Below are 17,552 nucleotides of genomic sequence, written 5' to 3'. Positions count from 1 at the left end.
GCCCCTGCCCAGGCTGGCACTCACTGGACATGGGTCTCTTGGGCTGCGTGGCGAGGTTGATGGTGGCTTCTCTCTGCGGCCCCCAGCCCGCGCCGTTCCTGGCCTTCACCATGTAGCGGTAGGGCTGCGACTCGCGCAGGTTCTCGATCAGCACCACGCGCTTCTTGGGCTCTTCCACCAGCACCTTCTTCAGGGGCCCGATGGGCACTGCAAGGCACGAGCATGTCACCCACCAGGCACAGAGGAGCCCACAAAACCCCACATTTTGGTGTCAGGATACAGCCTGGCTCTGGGAGAAAGGGCAGCAGCTCTTTGGGCTGCTCACAACAAGCAGCATCGCCTCAGGGTAATGCCCAAACCCAAGGCTGAAGTCAACCTACAGGAGAAGTCTTCTGTTGCTGGTGTGTCACAAATAACTCTTTCCTGGCACCCCACCCCTTCATCTACACCTTTGAACTAAGTTTATGGGATGAAAAACAACATAAAACACTATGTAAGTGAATGGGAACAGAGATTTTTGGCATTTGCAGAGTTAAATCCTGACTGGTGGTTTTTCTGTGCTCTTTCCATCAAGAAGGGACCCATCCAAACCCCAGTTCTCAAAAGAAGCATGCTTGGATCTGTTCTGGCTCTGCTGCTGCTGTTTGGGACCAGCCCAGCCTGCAGGAAGCATCCTCCAGCCCCTCAGCCTAGCTGGACTGTCCCATCCATAAACGAGCTCTTACCATTGTCCTCATTGACCAGGCCATAGCTGACTTCATAGGCTGTGATCACCCCGTTGGTCTCTGCGGGCTCGCCCCAGCTCAGCTGGGTCACGGTGGAAGACACGACGTTGAAAGCCAAGCGCCCGGGCTCGCTGGGAACTGGGGAGGCAAAACCAAAGGGTGCCCCTGAGTCAGGAACCCAGAGTTCCCCAGATCACAGCTGGGCTGCGGTGGGAGACACTCGGGGCTTGGCCCTGACAGCACCAGAAGCTCAGGGCTGGAGCCCTGCCCTTGGTGCTGGGTGCATGTCAGGACCCAGGACATCCCTCTGGCTGTCCAGGATGGCCAGGACCCCTGCCAGGGGGCTCAGAGACCCTGGAACAGAGCCCAAAACACCTGTGGGTTTGATTAAGACCCGTGGAGCAAATTACCAGCCTTAGATGAAGATCTGCAAGCCATGACAAATTAGGTAGAATAATAGTGAAGTTATCACAAGGTGGAAAAGTAGATTTTGGGGTTTTTTGTATGGGGGTTCAGGAGGCAAGATGGAGGGAACTGGGTCTATCCAGTATTTCTCCTTCTTCTTCTTGGCCTCCATCTTCTGCTGTGATGTTGGCACTTACAGATTGATTTGGAGTAGAAGCTCACTGTCTAACATAGGTGATAGGTATTGGGAAGTAATTGTAAACATTGTACACATAGTTTTTAGTATAAAGACATAACACTGCCCTGGGGGCAGGTGGAGTGCCTGGAGCTGTCCTGCTGGACAGACCTCAGCAGGGCAGAAGAAAATATTTTCTAGATAAGATGCAATTAACAACCTTGAGACTGAGAAATGAAGAGCCCCGACTCATTCTTCAAGAGCTTGGGCTGGGAAAAGAGACTTTCAAACTTTTCTTGGGGTCGCTCTGATAAGCTAGAGATCCTGACAGGTGCAGAGGGACAAACCTGCTCCCAGGTGCAGGGCAGGAAGGTGAGGGGTCACTCACCCTGCCCCTGGTGCAGAGGGAAAAGCCTGCTCCCACATTCAGGGCAGGAAGGTGAGGGTCACTCACTCACCCTCCTCCAGCGTGCGGCAGCGGATGATGTCCGAGTAAGTCCCTTCTCCCACAGCGTTGTAGGCACAGACTTGCATCTCATAGTCGGAGAAGGGGTAAAGGTTGGTGAGCTCTGCTGATGGGGTTTTGACATCAATGAGATGGGCTTCTGACTCAGGGTCTCCCTGCATCCAGTATTTCACCTGGCAAAGCAAGTGCAAGCCATGATTCCTTCAGAACCTCACATGATGGGTGAGAAATTCCTTGTGTCCTACTAAACCAGCTTTGGGAATGGTGGTGTGCCATTCCTCTGAAATGGGAGGCCAGGACAGTCCGGGCACTTCATGATAAGTGATGGAACTGGAGATGAACCCACCAGGAATCTTTCTTGCATATCTCTCATCCACCAGCAATGGTCCCTCAAGGATGGAGGGGACCAGGAGGGGTGAACTTGTTCCCTCCTTTGGGTGCGCACTTGGACCCCTTTGGTACAAATGTCTGTGTGAAACACCTGCAGGAGGGGACCCACACTCTTCCCTGGGATCCATTCTCCCCTTACCTTGTAGCCCAGGGGTTTTCCTGGTGGAGGAAACCAGTTGAAGCTGATTTCCCTGGAGCTGAGGGCACGGGCATCGGGATTCAGTGGTGCACCCAGGCGGCCTTTGGGGGACTGGGGGACCTGGGCCAGGCCAGTCATCGGGGGGACACCATCCACCAGCTCTGCAGACAAGAAAGTTCATGTCAGTGCCAGTCCTACCCCTTGAATGAGAAAGAAGGAAGCATGCCTCTCCCAGCAGCACAGCCCTGCCATGCTGTGATAAATACATTATTTATGTTATTGACCCACTTGATGACAATTTTTCTTGTCCAGCCACAGGAACCACCACGCACCATTCGTGGCAAATCCTGCCTCTCCCTTATGACTCTTCATTCAATTTCCCAAGGAAAAGGAATTAAGAGTCCATTCTATTTCCTTTACCGAGGGAGACGATCCATCCTCTCCCCACCCACTGACTATTCCCACTCGTGCCTCTAGAGGGGGACCCAAATCTACCAGCTGGAGCTGGAGGGGCCTCGCTGCGGCTTTTTGGGCGAGGATGGAACTCTGTGCACCGCACCGGGGCGGGCTGGCCTGGGGAGGAGATCCCACAGCCCCCGCAGCCACTGCCCGGCTGCAGCCCCTACCTGGGTCAGCGATGGTCACCGTGGTCTGGGGGTAGCGGCCGATCTTGGCGCCGTACTTGGGGTGCAGGAGGTCGACAGCAAATTGCTTGAGCTGGCAGTTGTTGAGGAGGGTGTCTATCTCTGTCAGCTCCAGCAAGGGCACCTGCACCTCCTTTCGGGTCTCCCCAGGCTGGAAGACCAGCTCACCCTCCGTGAAGAGGTAGTCCTGGAGGGGAAGGAAGAGGTGTGTTCAGGGTGAGGCTGGATGGGGCTCTGAGCAGCCTGGCCTTGTGGAAGGTGTCCCTGCCCATGGCAGGGGTTGGAATGAGATGGTCTAAGGTCCCTTCCAACCAAACTGCTCCATGATTACAGCCTGCAGCATCCATGAGGAGATTCCCAAAGAGCATCCCCTCATCCCCAGTCAATCCTCATTTGCCTCCCAGTGCCCACAGCTCCAGGGGCAGCTGGTACCCTCTGCCTCAGGCACAGACACCCTCTCAGGTCCTCCCTCCCCGAGGGAGCAAGGGATGGAGAAGAAAGTTTACCCTTGTGCTGACCTCAAGCCTTGGGTCCCCCCTGCCCAGCCATGTGCTGATAACTCCTGTTCTGCACCCCAGGGCTGGCCTTTTGCCAGCCCTCCACTCCCTGCCAAGGCCAGGAGCTCCACCCTTACCCTGCCGTTCTTGGCGGTGAGATCCCGGGTCCTGTAGGTGACCTGGGATTTCCCGTTGTCGATGATCTCCCTGAGGACAGGGATCTTGGCCAGCTTGTCAAAGCGGCTGTGGGAATAGGCTGGCTGCAGGAACGTGATGAGGCTGCTGGCTGGAGAGGGCAGAGAGAAGGAATGTGTAGAGCAAACACACAAAGAATCACATCCCAAACAGGTGTCCTCCCTGAACAGAGTTCCAGTCACCCACAGGTGTGAACTGTGCATGAAATAACATTGGAGACTTCCCCACTTCCCATTTGTGCTCCCTGCTCTTAAGAGCCATGTGGGAAGCAGAGGGAAAGTGCTGGGGACATCAGCACAATAACATCAAAGATGTTCTGCTTCACACCAGCACTCAGTGAACTGGAGCAGCAGAGGAATGTGGTCAGCCCTTAATCTGTCATGGAAATGGCATCTAAACTGGTGATGGTCAAATGTTTGTGTCAGCAGGGAAGATGACCCTCCTTCAGATGCATTAAAGGATGCTCCAGTTTAGACCCAGGTGACTTCAGGAAGGAGTCACCAAGCAAGTCTGTGACCTGGGGGTGCTCAGATAATGTAAAGCACATGCAGACAGTGCTTTACAGACCACATCAGTTGGGACACAGGACACAAACACAAACAGCTCACACAGGACACTCAGACCCCTCACAGGGGACACACAGACATCTCACATTCACACACAGACACCTCACAGCCCCTCACCTTGCTCCTTGATGATGGTGATGTTGACAACCCTGCGCCCAATCTTTGCGATGCCGTTGGGGACCTCGATGGCCTCCACCTGCAGCTGCTTCTCATCATCATCATCATCCCTGATGAAGAGGGGCACACGGACGTCCACCAGCTCCACGCCCTCTTGGAACTCCACCATTCCCTGAGCATCTGGGTGAAAAGACAAGGGTGAGAGGTGGGAAATAGCCCCTGTACCCAGCCAGGGGCCAGCACCTGGCTCTGCTCCTTACCTTGGTCTGAGGTCACAGTGTAATAACCCGGTGCAACCTTCAGGTCATTGAAGGCCTCGTGGGAAACGTGTTTTTCCACAGCTTTGATGATGTCTGCCTTGGCTGAGTAAGGGGCAGTGAGCACGGTGTCCACAATGGTGTGATCCTGCCTGGGAGCGGGGAGGGAAGGGCAGGTGAGAGCTGGGACCAGACAAACTCACCTCACCCTGGCTGGGGGCCAGTGAGTGTGTGGGGCACTCAGTCACCCCACACGTGTCTGTGCAAAGAGGGAGAAGCTGCACCAGAGAGAGCTGCAAATTCCTCTTACCTTTTCCCAGAATTAGGCTGTAACCTGGGGGAATGAAAAAACCAAACCCAAATCAGAGTGACTAACACCTTTGGAGAGACAAAGTGCTGTGTGAATCACGGCCCTGTGCAGGCCTGAGCTGCAGCACTGCCCTGCGGGTGCCAACCCATCCCACAGAGCCCCACACATGTTCCCTCCTGCCCAGCTGCTCTCTCCTGCCCTGGGTTTCCCAACACACCAAGGAACATGCCCACAGGGGAGACCACATCTGGATCAGGCTGTGGGGAGGAGATGCCACTCCCTGCTCAGCACTGGCATCCCCAAATTCCTCCCAGCCTGCACCAGGCACTCCTAAGCTTGCACCAGGCTGAAACTTTGGAAGCCAGTGGGAATTCTCCCATTGAGCACTGTGCAACCAGGATTTGTCCTGCTGCTCCAGAGCCAAACTCAGCTGAGATCTCCTCCACAGCTGGGTGGGCTCTGCTCTGCAGCCCTGGGTGGGTGAAGCACCACACCAGGCTTGTCTCACACACCACACTCCCTCCCAGCATCACGGATTTCACACCCCAGCTCTCTGGTCCACCCCATCATCAGCAGTGCCCTGGGGGAACCCTGTCCTGCAGGAGCCTCTCTCCCTCTGACTCACCTGAACTTGGTCTGCTGGACCTTGTGGCAGCCAGGAATGTGCTTGAAAACCTCGTTCAGCTGCAAGGAGCAAGAGGGACAAGATTCACAGCGTATCCCTCACTGAGCGGGATGTGCTCAGTGAGCAGATGCTGCTGCCACCACACACAGGAGCGCTCTGACCACCCCAGGCCCTCCTCCCTCACCCTGCCACACCAGGCTTCATCCCAGGACATGGCAAGAGGCTGCAAATTGAAGCCAAACAGGAGCTTCAGATTGCGTGCTCCAAAGCAAACCCAGAATCTCCATGAGATGCTTTGCCAATTCTTACAATCGTGACCTTAAAAATTGTGCTTTCTCACGAAAGAAGAAAAATTCCATTTCATCCCAGGACATGGCAAGAGGCTGCAAATTGAAGCCAATCAGGACCTTCAGATCTCATACCCCAAAGCAAACCCAGAATCTCACGAGATGCTTTGCCAATTCTTACAATCATGACCTTAATAATTGTGCATTCTCACAAAGGAAGAAGAACTGCTCCTTCCTTTGCACAGCTGAGGGTTCCCAGGGAAGGGGCCCTGCCCAGCCCCCTGTGTCGCTGTCCCCAAGGCCACCCCAAGCCCCCCTTTGCCCCGGCTCCTACGTTCTCCTCCACTTCCTTGCGCAGCTGCTCGAACTCCCGCGTGTCCTGTTTCATCAGGTTCTGCGTGAAGAGCCGGGCCAGCCTCAGGGACAGCCCGTAGGGAACTGCAAAGAGAAATCCCCAAATCCATCTCCGTCCTGCTCGGTCAGAAATACGCCCCAGGCAGAGGCTGGAGGCTGGGGACACTCACCGAGCTCCTTGGGGCTGGCGGCAGCAGGGGAGGCGATGCCCTGCCTGTGGACGTTGTTGTGGATCCTCCAGCGCACCGTGTCCCGGCCCTTGAGGGAGCCGCTGCGCACCAGGGGCGTGTCCAGGTGCTCGGAGGACATGAGGCTGTGCCGCAGCATGTAGTGATCCTCCTTGAAGCCAACCGTGCGACCTGCAGGGCCAGGGGCGGGTCAGAGCCCGGGCACACCGGGGCACCCACGGGTTCTGTGCTGGAGATGCTGAGGGTTCCATCACACCCAGGGGTTGGGGTGCCAGCAGGGGATGAGGATGGAGGGGTCTCCCCATGTTCTCCCCATCCTGAGCACCCCTTTCTCCTCCACAGGTTCTGTGCTGGGGATGCTGAGGGTTCCACCATGCCCAGGGAGTTGGGGTATCAGCAGGGGATGAGGATGGAGGGGTCTCCCCATCCCTGAGCACCCCTTTCTCCTCCATTCCTAGATGATCTCCTCCAAGGATAGAGGAGAAAGGGGTGCTCAGGGGTGGGGAGAACACGTCTCACCCCCTGAGCATTACAGGTCAGGGAGAGCCAGCAGTGGGACATCCCAGGTGTTAGGTTTTTAGCTTTTATAGAAATGGGGTAACTGGGAGGTGTTTGAAAAGATTTTATTCTACTATCAGTCTCGATGAAGGATGAGACATAAGAGATGTAAAACTCAACGCCATTCTATCAGAAGCTGATTTCTTAGTTATAATACATTATTAATATTTTTCAACCTATTAACTTTCACTATACAATGTTGCTACTACTTCTAACACCAATCACTTGTATTTTTACCCCATATAATCTTGCTACACTGTATCTTTCACAGTTCTAATTTTTAAAAATATTTTATGACTGTTTTTATAAAGCCATATTTTGAAACTTATTTCTAGTTCAATCTCTCAACAATGTCGTCTCTATTCCGTAGCCTTCCTAAATCAACACACCTTATCTCAGTATTTGCATACAGATATATTTTGAAACTCCTTTACAAATCCATTTCTCACACCAGGGTGTGGGGCAGGGAAGAAGCTCCAGGACTCCTTGGCTCAGGCTCTCTGCTAGGAGCCTTCTCCCTGATCCACCCCTCCAGCCCAGAGGGGAGGGATGCTCACCCCAGCACACCCCAAACCCAGGACACAGTGCACCCCAGTGTCACAGGCATCTTTTATGGAAAATCCTTTCCTTAGGATTTTTCCTCCTGAGAAGCTGGGAGGCCTCAGGAACAAAATGTAAACAATGGTTATCTGCTGCTGTGGAATGCAACAGGTAGATCTTTGATTAGCCCATGTTAGTTGTTTTTAATTAATGGCCAATCACAGTCAGCTGGCTCAGACTCTCTGTCTGAGCCACAAGCTTTTGTTATCATTCCTTCTTATTCTATTCTCAGCTAGCCTTCTGATGAAATCCTTTCTTCTATTCTTTTAGTATAGTTTTAATATAATATATATCATAAAATAATAAATCAAGCCTTCTGAAACACGGAGTCAGATCCTCATCTGTTCCCTCAATCTGAGACCCCTGTGAACACCATCACACCCCAGAGCCTCCCCCAGGACCCAGGGCTGGTACCTCGTGCACAGCAGGGAAGCAGGGCCAGGCAAGCCTAGAAAACAAACAGCCAGAGACACAATTGTTAGTGTTCAGAAACACGAAATATATCTATATTTATATATATATTTATTTATTCATTAAATATATATATATATATATATTATAATCACGAAAATTATAATATGTGGGTGCTTTTATTGAAGAGCTCTGGGTGTCAGGGGTACCAACCCAAATCTGACTCTGATATGGGTTCAGGATGAACATGTTTTTATATTCTATGGTTATATAACTTTCATGTTAATTATAAAACTTACATTGTTCTATTGTATACATAGATTTCAGCCAAGCATGGGCTCCTCGTGGACCCCCCCTCAAACTTCTAACAGTGTTTCTCATGATTCTTCTTATGATTATACAATAATTATACTTAATTACTAAACAATCATCATATCTAACAGTTATATCATTTATCATTCTGCTTCTGCAGGTGCAATTTCACATGATCTGGCAAAACACAAAGCCTAACATTTTCAGAGTCTATCTTTAACATTTTTCCAGGGCCCCACTATCACAATCACTTTGTGACCAAGGACAAAACCCCCCCAAATCTCCATCAGGGAGGATCCACACCAGCAGGGATGTGTGGGCAGTGGGTGGAGGGGGCTCTCAAGCTGATTTTAGCTAGATGGGGGGAAATCTGACTAAAATTTCACCAGCAGCTCCTGCTGGCAACAGCAGAGGGTTGGATGCCAAAGGGACATCCCCTGTGAACCTGGCCATGCTGGAGGCTGGGTGAATTCTGGAAATTTGTCATGGTTTTGGCCATATCTGGTTCTCCCCCCGGGGTTGGGGAAGCCAGCTGAGACACTCACCTTGCAGCAGGCACAGAACTTCCAGCAGAGCAGGAGCAGCAGCCCCAGGAGCAGGATGAGGAAGATGAGCAGAGGGATGAGCCAGAGGAAGCTCCCAGGGGGACACTCTGCAAGTGACAGCAGCAATGTCACCTGCAGGCCTCAGCCCCGTGTGGGGTGTGCAGGGAGGGGAAAGGCTGGAGAACATCCCTCTGAGGGATGCAGCAGCCCAGGCAACCTTGGCAGTGACTCACAAGGAGAAATGCTGCTCAGGGAGGGTATCACACCCCTGTCACACCCAGCCATGCCAAAGGGCTGCAGCACCTTGCAGCAATCCCTGCCCATGGCAGGCTCTGATCTGTAAAGGTCTCCCTGAGGGTGCCACGTTCCACCCCTGGCAGTTCATGGGACAGGCAGTGTCACCCACCCGTGTCACCCAGCAAGGCGGGCAGGGAGACCCTGCCAGGGGCACAGCAAAGGGACAAAGCAGGGTCTGGGGGCACTGTGGAAGTGGTCAGTCTGATCCAGACCCCAGGATGGACATGCCCTGCTGGACATCCCCAGGCTGGACAGCCCCTGCTCCTCCCAGGGCCCTGCTCACCTTTATTCTTCTGCACACGGACAGTGGTGTTGGGGAGGACACTGGGGTCTCCCTCCAGCGTGTAGTGGTAGGTGCAGTCATCATCCTCATCCTGGAAGGAGCAGTGCTCACCAGCCTCCTCTGTGGGGACAGGGGACATGGGTGTGAGGTCACCAGGGCCAGGAAAGCCTCGGGGAGCAGCCCTGCATGCACACCCACACGGAGCAGGGCACTCAGGACACACCACACGTGGCTGTGCCCAGCTGTGCCTCTCATGGTACCTTTCTTCAGCTCCTCCACCATCTGGATCTGCAGGTGGCAGGAGCTGCAGTTCCCTTTCAGGTTGCCTGTGCCCCAGGTCTGGCAGCGCACGCAGTCCCGGATGCTCTCACACACGGCCTGGAAGCCCTGGGAACAGGGGTGGCATGGTCAGGGACACCCCCAGGAGCAGGGGAGGACACAGCCTCTGAAGGGCAGAGCTGGAGAGGCAGCTCCTCATCCCAGAGTCAGGGCAAGGTCCAGGCCACAAAGAGAAGTCACTGAGAACAAGCAGCTCATGAAGGATTTACAAGCCCAGTTGGCTCCAAAATCTCTTACACCAACAGCCTGCATTTGGGCAGCAGTTGGATCTTCTCCAAGGGTTTCAGTGGCCTTTCCAAAACCTGACCAAGCCAGCTTTCTCCATCCTACTGTGGGATTAGCCCATGTTTGTCAATGGGGAAATTCAACATATTCAAGGCCAGGTTGGGTGGGGCCCTGAGCAACCTGATCTATAGGAAGGTGTCCCTGCCTATGGCAGGAGAGTGGGAATGAGATAAACTCGAAGGTCCCTTCCAATCCAAACCAGTTTGTGACTCTGTGACATGAGGTGTTTCCCAGTCTTGAGGCAAATCAGAGCAAGCCACAAGCTGAGCCTCAAACCAGGGTGCAGATAAACACAGATAGAATCTCAACAGCTGCTGCTGGTGAACAGCAGGGCAAAGAAAGCCTGTGGCTGCAAAGCAGCTCCCATGCCAGGCTTTTCTGGCCACGGGACTGGTGAGACAAACCCTTGCTCAAAATTTTGTTCCTGGCTGAGATGTGCCTTCATCTCGGCTTTGCCTTTCTTCCCTGGAGGCTCTGCATGGGAATAAACGATGAAGGCAGAGGGACTCACCAGGGAGTAGCTGATTTCACAGGTGGAGCTGGTGTACAGCGAAGCCATGTCACAGATGCACCTGCCACACTCACACCTGCCGTGGTTATTGCAGATGCCCTGCGAGGGAAGAGGCGACAGCCTGAGAGGGGCACTGGGGGTCGGGAGGGCCCCTCAGAGCCCCAGGGATCCCAGCACCGGGGCAGCCCTGCCCGGGAGGAGGGCAGGACCGGACCTACCCCCCGGCTGTCGATGCAGGTGTCGTTGCTGGTGGGGCACTCACAGCCCGGGCCCTCCCAGCCGCTCTCGCACACGCAGGCGCCCCTGGAGCAGCGGCCACGATCTGCGGGGAGAGCGGGGATTGCCGGGGCTCCAGGGCTGGGCCGTTCCCCCTGCCCTGCCCCGGGCTGGCCCCTTCCCTTGGGGAGACAAAGGGGCTGCACAGCCTCCTCCCTGCGCTTCTGCAAGCGCAGAGTCCCTGCAGCCCATCATTGTGATATTTTCTGAAAAATCCCTTCGCCAGGATTTCTTTTCCTGTGAAGATGAGAAGTTTCAGCTTCTCCCTGTTCTGCTGCTTCGGAATGTGATCTGGACATGGTTTACCCAGTATGTGAATTGATTTAAATTAATGACCAATCATGGTCCAGCTGTGTTGAGGCTCTGAGGAATCACGAGTTTTTGTTACTCATTCTTGTTAAGCCTTCTGATGTGTCCTTGTTTACCCAGTATGTGAATTGTTTTAAATTAATGACCAATCATGGTCCAGCAGTGTCGAGGCTCTGAGGAGTCACAAATAATTGTTATTATTTATTATTGTTAAACCTTCTGATGTATCCTTTCTCTTTCTTTAGTATAGTTTTAGTATCACATTCTTTAATATATATATTAAATATATATTAATATATATTTATTATATATAAATATATATTTTATATATTTTATATATTTATATATATAATATCTTTATATATATATATTATATATATTTATATATATATAAATATAGCATTCTTTAAAATAATAAATCAGCCTTCTGAGAACATGGAGACAGATTCCTCATCTCTCACCTCATCCTGTCATCCTGGGGACCCTCACAAACACCACACTGGTCACTCAACCCCCCGTGCCAGGACACCCTGTCTGTGCCCCCAGGCCCAGCGCATCCATCCATCCATCCATCCATCCATCCCTCCCTCCCTCCGGGGGTCTCTCACCGTTGCAGAGGAAGCCGGAGGTGCGCGGGCACTGCAGGACGTCGAACTCGCAGAAGGCGCCGTCGAAGCGCGGGCTCTGTCCCTCGGAGTAGCACTGGCACTTGCCGCACAGGCACTCGCCCCTGCCCGAGCACGGCTCCGCGTCCCCGGGCCGGACGCAGCCCTCGTTGTTGGGCGAGGACGCCGGGGAGCAGTCGCAGGTGTCGCCTCGCCTGGGGACAGAGGTGGCGCTGAGGGAGGCCGGAGCAGAGCGCGGCACAGCAGGTCCTGGGCAGGGTGCCCGTGGCACAAAGTGTGTCACCGCGGGTCCCCGCACACCGCAGGGCCCCTGGCAGGGGGTGGCTCTGGACACAGCCCTTACCAGCCCGGGTGGCAGATGCACTGTCCGCACACGAAGTTCCCGTGGAAGCTGCACTTGGGCGAGTCCAACTCTTGTTGCTGGAAGTGAAGAGAGAAGAGGCGTTGCTGAATGGGCCCAGCTGTCCTCAAGACCATTTCAGGAATCAGAAGGGCAGATGCAAAGGCAAAGTTTTGCCCTGAAGACTAAGCAGTACCATAGGACATCACACCGAGGTGGGAACAGGCAGTGATGGAGATCTTGGCCAGGCTGAGCATCACTGAGGGGTTGAGCAGGACCCGCATGCATCAGCCAGCACATTCCCACCCTGGGCTGGCAGGAGGAGCCCCCCTCAGTGAGTGACCCCACCTGTTCACAGGGACACACGTCGCAGACCACGGCAGTGGACACGGTCAGGCTGTCGCTCAGGGACGTGGGCTTCACGTGGATGACTCCGTGCCGGTCCCTCTCGGGGAGGCTGCACACGTGCTGCCCGCCAACGTACTCCAGAGCCTTCACGTGCATCTGGAACTTGCTCTGAAGGAAGGGACACACTGCAGGGATGAGCCAGCTCTGCTGGACACGGAGAGCTCACCCCCTCACAGGTGCCTTCCCTCCGCTGCCCTCCGAGGACTTACCACTTTTCCACGGGTGATGTGGAAGGAGCCAGATTCTGTCTTTTCAAATTCTGGGGAGGTGAACTCTGTCTTCAGGGCTCTGGGGGTGAAGTCAGCCCGGATGTCCATCTTGGAGCGGATGCGCTGGGTGTCAGAGCAAAAACACAACGTGGATTTTCAGCAGTACCTGGGACCACCCCGTGCCCTGCTCCAGAGGGGCCACATCTGCCCTCTGCCTGCTCCCCTGCCCTCCCTGTGAGCCAGGGGAAAGCTCCAGAGAGCAGTGGTACCTCAAAGGCTGTGCGGAGCAACTCCACGATGTTGGAAGAGTCTTCCTGGAGCACCCCGATCTCAGAGATGGGGAAATACTTGTGCAGCTTCTGCAGAGAGACAGGAGCTCCCTGAGCCAAGGCCTTGAGAACTCTCCACTATCACGGGAGAAGGCTTTGCTTTGAGACCTCCAAATGTCCCCTCCAACCTAAATTACTCTCCAGCTCCGTGCCTCCACTGCTTTACAAGAAATAGAAACCAACACAGGGAGACGTCTAGGAGCCTGGATTACTGCACCCAGTAATGCACCCTGAGACCTCCCACAACCTAGAGCAGCCCCCCAACACAGTGTGCCACCCTCCCAAACACTGAGGGGTTGGTTTGGCACTTGGGGACAAGCGATGGGAGAACACTTTGTCCTCAGAGCTGAGCTGAGGCAGAGGTCCTGGAGAAAAGGCAATCCCTTGTGTCCAGAGGTCCTGGAGGAAAGGCAATCCCTCGTGCCATCACTGCCGTGCCCTCCTCACCTCGTAGTAGCTGTAGGAGTGGTTGGTGACGGCGAAGATGGGGATGATGTTGTGCTGGCCCAGGAGGCGCACGAGGGTGGGCACTGAGGGGTAGTCCTGCTTGGTGTCGTACACGTAGGTGCCGTGGCTGTCCAGGTGGCACTGCTCGTCGTTCCTCGCCAGGATCCCTGCCAGGACGTTGGTACCATCAGCTTCATAGTGAAAGGCAGACTCGGTGGAGAACACGAGCAGGTGAGTGCTGTCCTTTCTCCAGCCAATCTTATCCTGCAGCCAGGGAGGGGGAGAAGGAACCTTTACCTCTGTGCTTCCCAAACCCCTGCATGGCACTTGCAGCCCTGGGCAAGCCAGCACTGACAGGAGCTGGAATACCCAAGGGACAAAGCACCACCTGCACCTGGCAGCAAACACAACCAGCCCCATGTCCCCAGGAATCCCAGCAGCCACCCACACCCCAAAGCACGGGGTGTCTCCCACCCAGCAGCTCGGTGCCAGGCACATGTGTGTACAGGGGGCAAGCCCACGCCTCCCTGGACGTGTCTGGAGCTGTGCTCATCCCTCAGCCAAGCAGCCAAGCCCAAGTGGGCTCTCCTCCAGGGAGCAGAGTTTCATCACCGCAGGCGTGGAGGGGACAGAGCAAAGAGCACACACAGGGCTCCCAGCAAGCAGCTCCTTGCTGGGCATCAAACACCAGGACACATATTCTAAGGCTTAGGGAAAATTGGGGATGCAAAAGAGCTTGGCACTGGGAGCGTGTGGCTGGGAGGGCAAGAACCAGCTGCAGCTGAGCCAGGGCTCCCTGGCTGCCCTGTCAGGGGCCTGGTGCATGGCCCTTCTGCTCATCAGTGGGCATCAGGAAGAGCCACTCTGTTGTAGTGCGTTTTTATACTTTGTAATATTTTGAAGTAGTTTTGTTTTGTATCCCTGTATTTTTCCCAAGTGGTTTATCCCAGATCACACCCCCCTTCCTTTACCTGTGTAATCCCTCTCTCTGGCTGAGATCATCCCCAAACCCCCACCCTGGCTCTCTGTCAATCACTCAGCATCCCATCCCTCCATCTAGAAGCTTCGGTCCAGATTGCCAGTGATCAGCCAGAGGCCAGGGGTCAGCCCCCAAGCCTTGCCCCATACACTGTCCTAAATGTCCATCCCCCAGTACCCATCCCTTAGGGTCACTTATTGGTCAGTAAAATGTTCTCTACTTTGGGTTTCCACCTCCCTTTAAATGTAACCTTGGCACATCTCCCTGTGACAGTGGGAGGCCCCTGTCACAGACATCTTTTATGAAAAATCCTTTCCTTAGGATTTTTCTCCTGAAAAGCTGAGAAGCCTCAGGAACAAAATGTAAACAATGGTTATCTGCTGCTGTGGAATGCAACAGGTGCATCTGTGATTGGTCTCATGTGGTTGTTTGTAATTAATGGCCAATCACAGCCCAGCTGCCTCGGGCTCTCTGTCCGAGCCACAGACCTTTGTTATCATTCCTTTCTATTCTTAGCTTAGCCAGCCTTCTGATGAAACCTTTTCTTCTGTTCTTTTAGCATAGTTTTAATGTAATATATATCATAAAATAATAAATCAAACCTTCTGAAACATGGAGTCAACATTTTAATCTCTTCCCTCATCCAAGAACCCCTGTGAACACTGTCACAGCCCCCCAAGGTGCAGGAGCTCCCCAGAGCCCCTGAATAAAACCTTGGATTAACCCCTGCTAAGAGCTGGCCCTTTATCTTCTACCAATGTCTCTGGTGTCTCTTGTGCTGCAAAGGTGACCAGCCCAGGAGCCCTCAGCATCCTCAGGGCATGGGGCACAGAGCCCTCGGGGCACAGAGAGTGTCTCCCTGCTATTGGCCATGTCGGGGCTGCACCCCCGGTGTCTGCCGACTCGGGACTGGCTGAGTGTTGCAGACATCTTTTCATTAAAATCCTTCTTTAGGATTTTTCCTGCTGAAGCTGAGAAGTTTCAGCAACAAAATGTAAACAATGGTTATCTGCTGCTGTGGAATGCAACAGGTGGACCCGTGATTGGTCTCCTGTGGATGTTTGGATTTACTGACCACTCACTGCAGAGCTGGCTCTTGCTCTCTGCCGGTACACAGAACTTTGTTATTCATTCTTTTCTATTCTTAGCATAGCTAGCCTTCTGAGAACTTTTCCTTCTATTCCTTTTAGTACAGTCATAATGTCATATCATAAAATAATAAATCAAGCCTTCTGATCACGGAATCAACATTCTCGCCTCTCTCTCATCCTGCAGACCCTTGTGACGGCGGTCACAGCCGAGGGCTCCTGAGAGGCTCCCAGAGGGACAGAGACAGCACTGGTTAAAAGCCCAGCCCTGGCCACGCTCACCTTGCACACAGCTGTCTGCAGGATGGCGTCGAAGCCGCCCTCGGGCGCGTCCAGGTTGCCCGAGATGCGCTCCTTGCGCAGCTCCTGGCTGAAGTGGTTGATGTTGCTGGTCAGGCGGATGACGTTCTTGAAGGAGAACGGCGAGTCGGCGTTGTGCCAGGGCTCACGCAGCCTAGGACAGACGGAACCAGGGCTCCCGTGTGGGCCAGGAGCCAAGGGATGCCGGGGTGCAAGGAGAGGAAAGGTGGGGAGAGTCCCTCAAGGGAAGCCATGGAGCTGAGCAGCTCAGCCACCAGCACTGAGAGGGAGAAGGGAGGAGGGCAGAGACAGAGGAGACAAGATGAGTTGGTTGTGGCAGAACAGGGAAGGATGAAGGCAGAGATAGAGGACATAAGAAGAGCAGTCTGTTGTGGCAGAGCAGGGAAGGTGTGAAAGCAGAGGATGACACTGCTGGCATTGTCACAGTGCTACAGCAAGCCCTGAGGCATGGGGAGACCAGGGAGGACACCAGCAGTGAAGGTTGAGAGATGGATGGAGGCTCTTGCACTGCTCAGTGAAAGCCACAGAGAAACAGAAGGCACCTTCCACTCCCTCTACTCCCACCTCAGGGACCCACGGGCCTCACTCACTTTTCAGGTCTCATGTCTGTCTGAGGGGATGAGACTTTGTCCACAAACTTGCCAAATCCAATGGTGTAATTGGAAGTCAGGGCTTGCAGGAAGTCCGCTGGGAGGAGAGGAAAGGAAAGGGGACACACATAAATAAAGAGATGCCTGAGAGCTCCCTTCTCCAGGGAAAGAAGTCCTTTTGTGGGCATCTTCTCTGCTGGTGGGTTTTTAGGTAAGATTCCCAAACTGTCATCTTTTAGGATCTTTGGGCTTTTATAGGGCAGAAACCTAGACTCCCTTTGGAGCCCCAAAACTGGAGCTCCTGCAGTAGCACCCTGAAGGTTCAGGATGCCAGAGGCCCTGCACAGAGCAGCTCTGAGGGGCACCAGCTGGGCTGGAAGGGCAGAGCATGTGAGGATCCCTGCAGGACCAGAGAGACATCCCCACACAGGGCTGTAGAGAGATAATGAGAAGCTCTAATTAAAACAGACCCCTCTCAGGCCATTGCCAGCTGCATCCCCCTCTCTGGTGCTGGCAGAGCACTCGCAGCCACAGGCAGGAACAAACTGCACAGAGCAGGCTCCCCTCTCCTCCCAGCTCTGCCCTCACCTAGGTTATGCCCCATGCTTTTGAGGTTGTCCAGATCATCAGACATGGAGTAGGAGAAGTCCATGAGGATGTAGAGATCCACAGGGCTCTCCTTGGGCTGGAAGACGTCCATGTAGAAGCTCATCTCCTCGCCAGCGCGCAGCCGCATGTACATGGCCTGGGGGGACACCTGGGTCCTCTGCAGGGACATGTTGATGCTGGAATTCTGTGAAGGACAGTGACATGGAGGGGATGGACTCCATTGTTGGAACTCAGCACATCCCTCCGGGTGTCCAGAGTTGCCGAGGACCCCACTGGGGGGCTCGGAGACCCTGGCAGGCAGCCCAGAACACCTGTGGGTTTGATTATGACCCGTGGAACAAATTACCAGCTTTGTATGAGGACCTGAAAGTCACAGAAGTTTAAATAGTATAATAATAAAATTATCACTGGGTGAAAATGTAGATTTTAGGATTTTTCGTATGGGGGTTTTGGGGACAAGATGGAGGAACTTGGGCGTGTCCAGCCTTTCTTCTTCTTCTTCTTGGTCTCCATCTTCTGTTGTGATGTTGGCACATTGGG

At 53.8% G+C, this 17,552-nt stretch overlaps 1 protein-coding gene across 4 annotated transcripts in view; it reads right to left on the bottom strand.

Annotated features, from left to right (window-relative positions):
- Nucleotides 1-17,552, bottom strand: part of ITGB4 (integrin subunit beta 4) — a 35,559-nt gene that overhangs the window by 10,719 nt on the left and 7,288 nt on the right. For all 4 annotated transcript variants that reach the window (XM_064728378.1, XM_064728381.1, XM_064728379.1 and 1 more), the window contains exons 5-31: nt 16,992-17,196; nt 16,404-16,500; nt 15,775-15,946; nt 13,426-13,689; nt 12,919-13,008; nt 12,650-12,772; nt 12,381-12,548; nt 12,036-12,112; nt 11,675-11,886; nt 10,700-10,803; nt 10,482-10,580; nt 9,607-9,733; nt 9,347-9,466; nt 8,767-8,873; nt 7,913-7,946; nt 6,323-6,511; nt 6,133-6,236; nt 5,512-5,570; nt 4,887-4,910; nt 4,580-4,728; nt 4,320-4,499; nt 3,579-3,727; nt 2,927-3,131; nt 2,301-2,461; nt 1,764-1,944; nt 726-863; nt 25-207 (exon numbers count right to left, since the gene is read on the bottom strand). In XM_064728378.1, the coding sequence (XP_064584448.1) occupies nt 25-207; nt 726-863; nt 1,764-1,944; nt 2,301-2,461; nt 2,927-3,131; nt 3,579-3,727; nt 4,320-4,499; nt 4,580-4,728; nt 4,887-4,910; nt 5,512-5,570; nt 6,133-6,236; nt 6,323-6,511; nt 7,913-7,946; nt 8,767-8,873; nt 9,347-9,466; nt 9,607-9,733; nt 10,482-10,580; nt 10,700-10,803; nt 11,675-11,886; nt 12,036-12,112; nt 12,381-12,548; nt 12,650-12,772; nt 12,919-13,008; nt 13,426-13,689; nt 15,775-15,946; nt 16,404-16,500; nt 16,992-17,196 (3,721 nt within the window). The remainder of the gene's footprint in view (nt 1-24; nt 208-725; nt 864-1,763; nt 1,945-2,300; nt 2,462-2,926; nt 3,132-3,578; nt 3,728-4,319; nt 4,500-4,579; nt 4,729-4,886; nt 4,911-5,511; nt 5,571-6,132; nt 6,237-6,322; nt 6,512-7,912; nt 7,947-8,766; nt 8,874-9,346; nt 9,467-9,606; nt 9,734-10,481; nt 10,581-10,699; nt 10,804-11,674; nt 11,887-12,035; nt 12,113-12,380; nt 12,549-12,649; nt 12,773-12,918; nt 13,009-13,425; nt 13,690-15,774; nt 15,947-16,403; nt 16,501-16,991; nt 17,197-17,552) is intronic.

This window comes from Zonotrichia leucophrys, chromosome 18, assembly GCF_028769735.1.
Source record: "Zonotrichia leucophrys gambelii isolate GWCS_2022_RI chromosome 18, RI_Zleu_2.0, whole genome shotgun sequence".
NCBI lineage: Eukaryota > Metazoa > Chordata > Aves > Passeriformes > Passerellidae > Zonotrichia > Zonotrichia leucophrys.
Note: the sequence above shows the minus strand (reverse complement) of the source record. Positions and strands in the feature narration are given on the sequence as shown.